The following is a 10,915-nucleotide window of genomic DNA, read 5'->3' as shown; positions in this document are numbered from 1 at the left end:
TCGTGCAGCAGCTACCCAGCTCTAAATGATCTGGAATGTCTAACACATGGAACAGCCCAAACATTATTCAGCAGGAAAAGGGGCTTGTGGCAGCTCCTTTCCTGCCATGATCTCAGAGAAGTGAGGACACTGGGCTACTCTGACCTCCTGACAGACCCCAAGAGGATGACAGTGTCTCCCAAAAAAGCCTTAGGAGAAAACCTGCTTTATAGGAGCTGATGGGGGGGAAAAAAAAAAAAAAATCCATCCACATTTAGTGCTCTCCTGATTCTTCTCCACAGGGGAAGCTGCCAGGACCAGACTTCCTTCCTGCCACTCTGTTCTCACGAGGCAACCTGGGAGTCCAGCTCCTGTGAGTAGACGCTGCCAAGCCTGGAAAAGGATCGCTGATGCACTTCATGCCCTGACTGTAGTGTGGGGTGGAGGATGTAAAGAATAGAATAATTATTTTCATCAATGCTAAAGATGTAGATTTGATAGTTGTTCAGAAGAGGATCGACACAGTGATTTAAATCACTTCAAACTCAGTAACTTCAGGGGGAAGCAGACATTTAAAAACTTGGATGCTTTTGTAGCAGTGACAACTATTTTGCTATTAGAATGGGTTTGCTCCAGTAGAGAAGCAAATGAGGCTTTGAATTCAAATTTCAACAGTTTCCATAATTTTTTCTGACTTAACAGGGCTAGGATAGGTATTAGTTCTCTAACTACCTATGGAAGCTATGGCTTCCCCCTCAGAAAGGCTTCCTGGGGAACTGGCTTAGAGGCAGACGCTCTATTGAGATCCTGATTTACAAGCACTTGGCCAAATGCCAAAATAGCATCCTACACAAAGATCAGGAGTTTCTAAGAGTAAAGATTTCCTTTTAACTGCCAAGTCACACCCCCTGGAGAAAAGGTCTCAGTATAGGTTCCAGGAGAATCCCCTAAGGATGGCAAGGTCACCCCCCCCAAAGAGTCATGCAAGAGTCTCACTTCCCAAAAGTCCTTCCGACTCTGCTTCTAATTGTATAGTGACTGCTTTCATGATGTTAACAATCTAGTATCAAATGCTATCAGTGGGCCTGAGAGTTGAACATCTAATTTCCAAACAACCTAAGAGAGTCTTACAATGGCCCTCATGAAAGCCAGGCTGGCTGTCCATCCGTTTAAATAAACAGCTTCAGAAGTTGTTTCCTACGCAGGTCTGGAAGGAAGCTTTCCAGTGAATGGGAGAATGGAAAAAACTGAAACAAAACCACAAAGTGGCCCACCTTTCCCTCACTCCTTCCTGTCCTGTGAGACATATCTAGAGTGGCTGTCAAGTCAATTACCTACCAAAGCCTACCTAAGAGAAGCTCCTTCAGGATCAAACTTCTCCACTTAAAAATTTTACATAGCCTGCACACCCCACCCCCCAACAAAATTCACAGTTTATTTCATGAAACAAAGAGCTACGGTAATTTAACACACAACACAGTGGAAAGAGATTCTGACAGCGCAGTGCGGGTATCTTTTTCTGATCACAACTACAGATGACAGGAGAAAAAAAGGGCACAGGACTGGCACCAAGCAAATCCTACTCATACAACCTAAGAGAATAGGGAAAGGGACCTACTAGCTGCAGTTATATACTTATTATTCTCACACATGATAAATACTTAATATAATGAACTTTAATGTTCTGGGTGGATTTCTTTAAAAATATCTTTTCCATGATTTAAAATTTTTTTAAAAGAAAATAAGATGCTTTGTTTTCTCTTCCTCTAAAACAAAGAGCTTTTCCTCTCTGATGATGTGGGAAGAGAGACAGGATGAAAGGGGAGAACTAGGCAGGTGGAATTTACAGAGGAGAGTCCGAGGTCTAAGTGAGATGCAAGAATAGGCCCCTAAACTCAGGGCAGCCCTGCCCAGCCTCATGCCTCTGCCTGAGTTCAAATGTCTCAACCCTAGAGACAGACTTTGGGAAATAAAAGCAAATTCTTTTTTAAATCTTTATATAAAGCGCAAATGCTTCTATAACAACAGTTGTTCCCTCCTTAGAAGTATGGGAGTAACCTCAATAGAAACTCAGGAGGAGGAAATTGGGACAGAATACAGAATCCTGTTGAGGGTGTAAAAGCCATAACTGAGACAGAAATGGCCAGGAGACCTTGGGGCCAGGAGATGGCCTGTTGGCTAAAGCTGCTGGCTAAGTTGGCAAAGCAGAGAGGTAAACATGTTTGGTCTAGGGACAAAGAGGGGGTGGGTGAATGGGAAGGAACTGGCCAAACAGCACTTCCTGTTGGCAGTCAGTGAGCTGGGTGAATGGTAGGGCAGGGTAGCACCAACAGATTTCCCAGCCCTTGGGCCCCAGCTCAGGGCAGCAGTAACAGATAATCAGCAGTTATGAGGAGTCATCTCTTGGACTGGACATTGCTCTAAACGCCACATCTTGCCAGTCATGGGGAAGGTTTCTGGCTTGCCTTTGAGCTAAGTCAGCAGGCAGGTGCTCTCAATACAGAGCACAGCATTTCTCAGGAAGAGGGTGGTAGAATCCACTAGTGAAGAAGACTCCCTCCATTCAGGTAGGAGGGCAAAGGATCAGGAGAGAAGTAATTTCTTGCCAGGATCTGGCACTCTCCCTGAGCTGGTGGTGGATCTAGCCCAGAGCTTGCCAGAGATTCCCTAGGTCTACTGCCCGAGACTCTGAAATCTGAAAGCACCTGAGTGTTTGGGGGACAGGCATGGGGTGGGTTGATGTAAAAGGAGGAAAATCTGTAGAAAAGAAAGGTAAGCTTGCCAATTGCCTTCTTACACTGAGGGAAAGCTGTGTCCTCACAGAGCCCAGCCCCCCAACCAACTGCTCCACCAAGGACAGATCTTTAGACTCTCCAGAGCCCAGACAGAAGCAGCAGAGGCTGCCCAGCCAACAGGCCCTACCTGCCTATAGAGGAGACCTCTGCATGAGTGTACACGCATGCACATACACACAGGCACACCTGACCAGGAGACACTCAAAACAACCACTTTTGGGGCCACAAAGGACATGACAAAATAAGCCTGGAGCCCCAGGGCCCCTCAAACTTCCTGTTATTTCCTGGTCAAAGGTTCTTTAAAAATAACCTGGGAACCCAGGCAAGCATGTTAGGCTCACAGGGATCAGGTCTTATTTATCTCTGTATCTCCTGCCAGTGACTAGCACCAGGCCTAGCACACATGAATGTTCAAGAAATCACCACCGATTTGAATGGGTATCAGTTCCTCCCAAGGGTTCATCAGGTACCCTCAGTGGGGCTTGGTAGGGCTAGAGAAATAGCTTTGAGAGCCCCTCTACCTTCAACCTGACCAGTGGAATTGAATCCCATGCTTGACTCCAGAGTGGACTTTTTATTTCAAGTTCACCATGAGCAAAGGTTGGGGGAAAGAGACCCGAGTCTGTCTGTCTCCTTGGCTGGGGCCCACTTGGATTTCCATACATGGTTCACACAACCACAAGCCCCGACTGGCTAATGTCGCAAGAGTTCTGAATGTTGGGATATAAGGAGAGAATATCAGTGGAAAAGTGTTGGGGTCTGTTTTTTAAGAGGGAAAAATAAGATTTTTCCCTTCCCCAAGAACCCTGGGGGCAGCTGGTCTGGTCATGTGGCATTTACTGGTATTATTTCTGTTCTGACTCTGCACACTTGTGACTGGAAGGAGCCTGGTTAAGAGCTGGAAGGGTATTTTGCTCTGATTTAGGGTCTTGCCCTCTTCCAAGAGACCAGCAAGTCTGTGCCAATGTCTGTGTGCTCCCAGAGGACCAGCAAGACTGTGCCAGTGTCTGTCCAGCCACCATGGGCCAGAGCCCTGGCCCTGGTGAGGCCTTGCCCAAGGCCCAGGGACTCTGCTCTGTGGTTGCCAACTTCTTCTCTTCAGTGGAGAGGGAGGATGGGGCCTTCCCAAGAGGCCTGAAGGACTGCCCACTCTTGGCAGCAAGTCCAGGTAGTTGCTGGCCTCCGGCCATCTGCTTCACCTGCTTCACCAGGCCTGGTGCTTGGCTGGGAGGCCCTGGGGTCTGCTCAGCCCCTGCAGGTGCTCTTCCTGAGGCCTGAGTTGCTGGCTCATACAAAAAAGCCTTGGCAGGGGGCTGAGAAAGAAGTCTGGCCTGGGTGAGTGATTTAACAGCTTGCCAGGAGTGCTCTGAAGGGGCCGCTGCTTTGCCCGGTGGCTGAAGGACAGGATCTGACACAATGCCTCTCTCAATGGCTCGTGACATCTGTCCCAGACCTTTGCTGGCAGGCCACGAGCTCGACTCCAACACTGGCATCTTCTCATCAACCTGTGGTGTGATCTCATGGGGAGAAGCTCCCCGTTCCTTCTGGCGAGGAGTTAGGTCTATGAGATCCATCACCAAAGCAGCTCTATTTTTTGACTGAGTATTCTGGTCCACAGGCCTCAGTGCTTTTTCTTTAGCTACCAGGGTCTGGACCACAGCTGATAGTACTTTGTCAGGAGGTGGGAGTCTCTGGGACAAAGAGGCATGGGATTTTTCGGGGGGCCTGTCTGAAGTCTGGGGTTTGGGACCGCTGGTGACTAGCAGTTTGTCTGGCTGCGGAAGTCTCAGGCCAGTAGGGACAGGGGTTTTCTCCAGTGACTGGGGCCTTGGGCTGGCAGCACCTATGGATTTATCCAGCCTTGGGTCAGCTGTCCCCAGAGGTCTTTCCAGTGGTTGTGACCTGACTGAGGGTGAGGAGCTTGGGCCGGTCACTGGAGAGGGTTTGTCAGATAGTTGGGGTCTTGGTCCTGCCATTGCAGGTGGCCTGTCCAATGGCTTCTGGCTGGATACCAAGGATTGGGGTTTGGTCCCTGACCCAGCAAGGTCCCTGACCCTATCTACAGGCTGGGGCCTGGAGTCAGTTCTATCAGGAGGCCTTTCAGGCAGCGGTGGCCTCTGACAAGTCCCTGCCAGAGCTTTTCTGGACAGCGACAGCATCTGGTTGGTGTCAGCAGATGGCTTGTCCGACATCTTGGGCCCCTGAGCAGCTACTCCTGATGATTGCTCTGCCAGGTGAGTGCCTGGGCCTGGAGGCAGCGGTACTGTAGGAGGTACATACTCACGGATCTCCCCAGGTTCCAGAGGGTTGGGCCCACAGGGATCGTGCTCAGTACAAGACAGACGCCCATCCAGTTTGGAGATGAAGAGCATCCCTTCCCGATGCTGCTTACAAAAGGAGCTGGGACACATCTCACAGAAGGAGGCTGCTTCCTTTCCGCAGATGTCACACTGATGCCAAGGACACTCCCATTTCCCTGAAAACACAGGTGTGAAACAAAGGCTTAGGAAAACAAGACATGCATATGAGATGGGTCATGGCTCTGGAACTAAGTCAAAGGAGTGATTTCAAACTGCTGCCTTCTGCAGAGAGCTCATGCCACTTGCCCACCTCCCCTCCCCCAGGATCTCAGCTTTACTTTCTGCAAAATGCATAAAAATAACAGCCAACTATCAAGTAGCAACTGAGCATCAATTAAAACCCAAGCAGGAGTAAAAAAACAACAAAAAAAACCCAAGCAGGAGTAAACCCTGATTTCTACAACTATTTCCAACAAGGAGAAAAGCAACAACAATAAAACAAAACCCAAAGCTCCCCGTAGATGGAATGTGAAGATATTACTTTCATATTTTTACAAACTCCACTTGTCCTGTACAGCCTTTAAATATTCAACTCTATGGGGAAAATCTCAGCCAATTAAACTGCTTATTTGGTCATTACTAGGAACAGGGAGCAGATACACAAAGGTGAAAAATGGAAGCAGATTTACCTTTGCTCAATGTTAAGTCTGGAAACTAGCACAAACTTTACCTGTGTTGTCCACACAGAATCAGCAGGAAAGACCCAAAGCCAACCCAAGCTGCTCTCTTTTACCCTCATTTCATGATACCCGAATCTCTGCCATGGACAGTGTTCCATCCCAGCTCCTTCCAAGTAAACTATGCTAGAGCTCACTCCTGGCTCATAGGCAAGATCAGTTCTATCACAACCTGTGCCAGCTACGGCCCTGAGTAATTGCTTCTGAAACAATTCCCCATTTCCATTTCCTGGCACTGGGGTCAGGGTTATGGCCTTGCCCCTACACTACCTTAGTTTCTATTATTTCATTACCCTGGCAACCACATATTGAAAGAAACCTAATTTGGGGACAAACTCCTCTCACTCCCACCCCTCTCTATGGGTTGCTGGGAGGATAAAATAACATAAAATGCTTGACAGAGCGAGTGAGTTTCTGTTCCCTTCTCTATAACCTAGGATTCTAAGCCTTTGTTGTCATTTATTTTGACACCTCTCAACACTATGCATGGGAAGACCAAAGGGCTCTGAGAATTCTGGCAGAGAACAAGGAGAACTCTAAATGGATTTTGGCACCAACCTGCTGGTCGCTTGGTTAGATTGAGACAGTCTGCATGGTAAACTTTGGGGCAGCCTGGCTTCTTACAGGAGACGAGCTGGCCAGCATCCCCACAGCTGAAACACTCATCCTCTCGCTCCTTTGTGATTTCACCCTGGGTCCTGCGCTTCCCCTGTTGCTTCTTCTTGAATTTCTTTGACTTTTCCTCTGTGGCAATGGGTTGATTCTAGAGGTCAAATATTGTTGACACATTAGTTGTATGATCTTGACCAGGTTAACTATCCTCTCTGAGCTTCAGACTCTCCTCTGGGAAGACACAGTCCTCATAGACTACTGTGAAGTTAAGAGAAAATGCAGGAAAAGCACTGGGCATATCATAGGTACCCAATAAATGGTAGCACGAATTTTATCTGGTATCAACTACTCCTACCACTTGAGCGAATTAAGAGAGAAATGTGCTTTCTGTTGACACACAAGACTGGTATTAAAGGTCATCCTTTAACAGTAAGTTTTATTTTTATTCTTATGTTTGTCTAATTTCAAAAACTAAGGAAGACTTCTCTGGGTGTGTGTGTCACACACATTTCTTAACTTATTCAACAAACCTTCACTGAGCACTTAGTATGAGCCATGTGCTAGGAAGACACAGAAAACTAATTTGTGGCCCTTGCTCTTGACAAGCTATGCATCTTTACCTAAGTCAGTTTAGGTTCATGTCCACCACTCCCCAAGATAGATCCTGGTGCAGCCCGCAGGTCTACTCTGTGCTCCCTGCAGACCACACTTGGTCATCAAAATGCATGGTTTTCATCGCATTATTTATCTCGGCCTAGGAACATCCAGGACCAATCCAATTTATTGCCAGCCCACAGTGATCTCCTCCCATTTCTAAACTTCTGCTCCCGAATTTCCCTTTCACTGATTCATGTGTGAAATGCTACACAGACCCTAAAGATATAGAAACTGACATCCCTAGTGCACCTAACACCATTAAACTCTGTTACTATTTTAATTTATAGGGACTAAGTCAACCGCACATCTTAAGGAACAAGACCATTTAACCAACTAACTAAACAAAATACAAAATCCAATATAAACTTTCTTATTTAATAAATAAAAGAATAATCACTGGGTGTTCTTCATTTATTATAGCTCAAAATGATTACCCTCTTTAGCTAGTGGTTTCCATGCTAATTTGCATTTTTCAGTTCTTAATGTTGACTTCACAATCAAACAAGCATAATGGGAAATACCCAATTGGAGTCACGGTGTAGTCTACTTTGCATCAAAATTAAATTTCAATTTTCAGCATGCTGTTACTTACGACAGAGAAATCTGGAAGCATCCAGATGTTCATCTATTATGGTTCATCCATTATATAAAAATTTAAACAGTCACTAAAAATGATGGTTATGAAAATTATGTAACAGCAAGGAAAAAATGTATAATATTTAAGAATTATAAACAATTCTTAACAGTTATAGAATTATAATTCAGTTAAAGTACACATAAAAAACCAGGAAGTAAGATACAACAAAGTTTATACTGGTACATGGTTAAGATTAAGGGTCCTTAAAAAAAAAAAAAAAAAAGTCCTATGTTTATCTACAGTCTTATAGTACATTTAGAATCTTAAATTCAATATCAGATTCTTTGATATCTTTAAAAAGGCAAAAAGAGAGACAGAGACTGAGAATCTTTCTTAGGAAATGTAAGATCAACTAAGACCAATAAAAGACATGGGAAGTAATCTACAGGTTCCTATTTTACAGCTTTACGTTTAAAAGGTACCTTTGGCCTTACACCCAAAAAGCCACTGCAGTTCGGAGCTCCACATTTGCAAACAGTCTTTCCATTCCCAAGACATTCTAGGTTGTAGTTGAAGGTAAGTTCAGTGCCTGCATAAAAGACCATGAAAATATTAATATCTATGGCTTTAATTACATTATTTCTCTATTAATCACAAAAGGCAGACTTCCAAGAGAACAGATTAATTTTTAAAAGAGGATTAAAAGGATTAACTCTAATCACACTGTATTATTAACATACTAATAAATCCTAATCATATAACATTATTAATGAGCTAATATAACTTAATAACAGAAAAACTTATATGACTTAACAAATAATTTTTTTTTAAGATTTTTTTGATGTGGACCATTTTTAAAGTCTTTATTGAATTTGTTATAATATTGCTTCCATTTTACATTTTGGTTTCCTGGCTGCGAGGCATGTGGGATCTTAGCTCCCCGACCAGGGATCGAACATGCACCCCTTGCACTGGAAGGCGAAGTCTTAACCACTGGACCTCCAGGGAAGTCCCAACAAGTAATATTTAAAATAACTTTTACTATAGATGTGTTAATCCCAAATTGTTTTTTATTTTTTTCTAACCATTCAGATTCAAAATATATTAATTCATTACCAAAAACAGACAAACAGCAATTTATTGTGCACTGATGTGCCAGGCACTGGGAAAGCAAGTATGAAGGAAACCTGTCATCTGTGCCAAGGTGAGTACATCTTACCAGGCAGCACTCAAGGGAGAGAGACATGTCAATACAGAATAATACCAGAGAACTCTAGACCACAAGACCTAAGCCCTGGCTATACATCCCAGTTACACCACAATCTAGCTGGCTTATTTGAGCCGAAGAGTCCATTTATTAAATGCAGATAACAATCTCACAAGCTTACTGAGAATGACATAATGTACATAGCAGAAATTTGTAAACTTTAATAGGAGATGTACAAATTTAAGGTATAAAAAGTCCCCTTTCTGTCACAAGTGCATTTCATCAAAACTGAGAGCAAATAAATCACACATTCAAACTCAAAGCATGTTAGGGAAAGCCTAACAAATAGAAGAATTTTATACAGACATACAAAGAGGTTATCTCTGGGTGGGGGTCATGGCTTACCGTTAATATACAAAGTGATAATTGTTCAGTCAAAATTGTCAAAATTTAGGAAGATTTCCCTTTGCAGAATGACAAATCTTCTATCAGTGAGACTAATTAATATATACAGTTTTTCATCTAATATTGGAAACAATTATTTTTTAATTTGGTTGAGCAAATTATAAAGCAGCTGGCTTATATTTAGGAGTTCATATGGTACAAATGCTAGAATCACTTGTGGCCTGGTAAGAGGCTCACATTGTGAGGAGCCTGTAGGAACCAAGACTGACCAAGGTAACAGCAGGGTCACATCTCCCCTCCCCACTGTGAACTTATTGTACTGAATGATGGGTAATTCTATTCACACTAGTCTTATTTAAAAATATAGCTGAATTTTCATATATTTAATGTGCTTACAGTGCAACTCAACCACATACTTGGCATAACTTGCTGCTCACTCAGCATCCACTATGTAAACAAAACCACACAAGGAGATAAATCAGAAGGTATCATCAGTGTGCATACAGGAAAGCCATTCTAGAAAACAGTCCAAAATACAATAATCTGCAATCTGGGGGATGGCAAATGGCACTGGAGAAGAGATAAACAAGGAGTGAGTATGACACATTGAAGACAGAAAGTAACAGGTATGTGAAGAGCCCATGAGGTTGGATGTGTAAGGAGGAGAGCAAGCTTAAAGTTCTGATTCCATTCGCAAGGCTGAAGCTCCTATGGGCACTCTGCATGGCAATGAGCACATTCTGTCTCAATTCCCCCATCCCACCCTTGCAGACTGGGAGGACAAAAATAAGGTCTGTCAATTCCCACACCATTCTACCTGAGCTGAATGAATATGGGAGAAGAGAAATTTGTGGCTAGACATGGTAGAAGAGGCCATCCCCACGGACACAGACTAAAGTTCAAAGTAGAAGTGTGGTACTAAAAGCAGTCAGGACAGAGATAAGAACTGAAGTCACATGGCTAGCATTTGAGTAATTAATACAGAGGAACACTGTCCCTCCCTCCCCCAGTGTGGTTAGAGAGAAAAATGGAGAAAAGAATGAGAGATATATCAGATCCAAGAATCCAAGTAACATAGATAATGCTACCAAATACTTTACAGTACTTTTGTAAGGATTAAATGAGACAATATGCTTGGAACAGTGTCTGGAATTGGAAAAATGGTAGCTCTTACACACTCACTTGATAATTCCTGTTACAAAGCAGAAATCTACCCAATTTACTCTGAAGCCATCCATTCCAAAAATTTGATACAACTTACTGATTTTAAAAATCACTATCATTTACTCCAATAGAGCACAGTGCACAGTGATGCTCAAGCATTGTTACTTTCATCATTAAACACTTTATGTGAAGCAATGCAAAACAGTGGCTCAACTTTTAAAATATGAAAACTGTCAGAGCCTTTAAAATTCTAAAGAGCCTAAAAGACTCCTGGGCAGCAGTATAATTAAATTATAGAGAAACAGATATATTGGGGGGGGGGGGGACGGGGGGTGTTGGGTGTTATCCACAGATTGAAAAAAAGAAAAGGCAACAGACAAAAAGCTGACAAAATTGCTCTTTAATTACTTTATCTTGATTAGTGTTTGCTGAGGTAAACGACACTGACTGGGCAAAGCAGAATGCTCATATGGGATTTCTGC

General features: G+C 43.6%; 1 protein-coding gene across 2 annotated transcripts in view; it reads right to left on the bottom strand.

The window, feature by feature from the left end:
• Nucleotides 1-3,333: 3,333 nt before the first annotated feature.
• Nucleotides 3,334-10,915, bottom strand: part of NSD1 (nuclear receptor binding SET domain protein 1) — a 129,357-nt gene continuing 121,775 nt past the window's right edge. For both annotated transcript variants that reach the window (XM_065874821.1, XM_065874822.1), the window contains exons 21-23: nucleotides 8,140-8,246; nucleotides 6,370-6,574; nucleotides 3,334-5,250 (exon numbers count right to left, since the gene is read on the bottom strand). In XM_065874821.1, coding sequence (XP_065730893.1) covers nucleotides 3,620-5,250; nucleotides 6,370-6,574; nucleotides 8,140-8,246 — 1,943 coding nt within the window. In that variant the 3' untranslated portion in view covers nucleotides 3,334-3,619. The remainder of the gene's footprint in view (nucleotides 5,251-6,369; nucleotides 6,575-8,139; nucleotides 8,247-10,915) is intronic.

The sequence above is a fragment of the Phocoena phocoena genome, chromosome 3, assembly GCF_963924675.1.
Source record: "Phocoena phocoena chromosome 3, mPhoPho1.1, whole genome shotgun sequence".
Taxonomy (NCBI): Eukaryota; Metazoa; Chordata; class Mammalia; order Artiodactyla; family Phocoenidae; genus Phocoena; species Phocoena phocoena.
The sequence above is the reverse complement of the archived record's forward strand: the minus strand, read 5'-3'. Positions and strand labels throughout refer to the sequence as shown.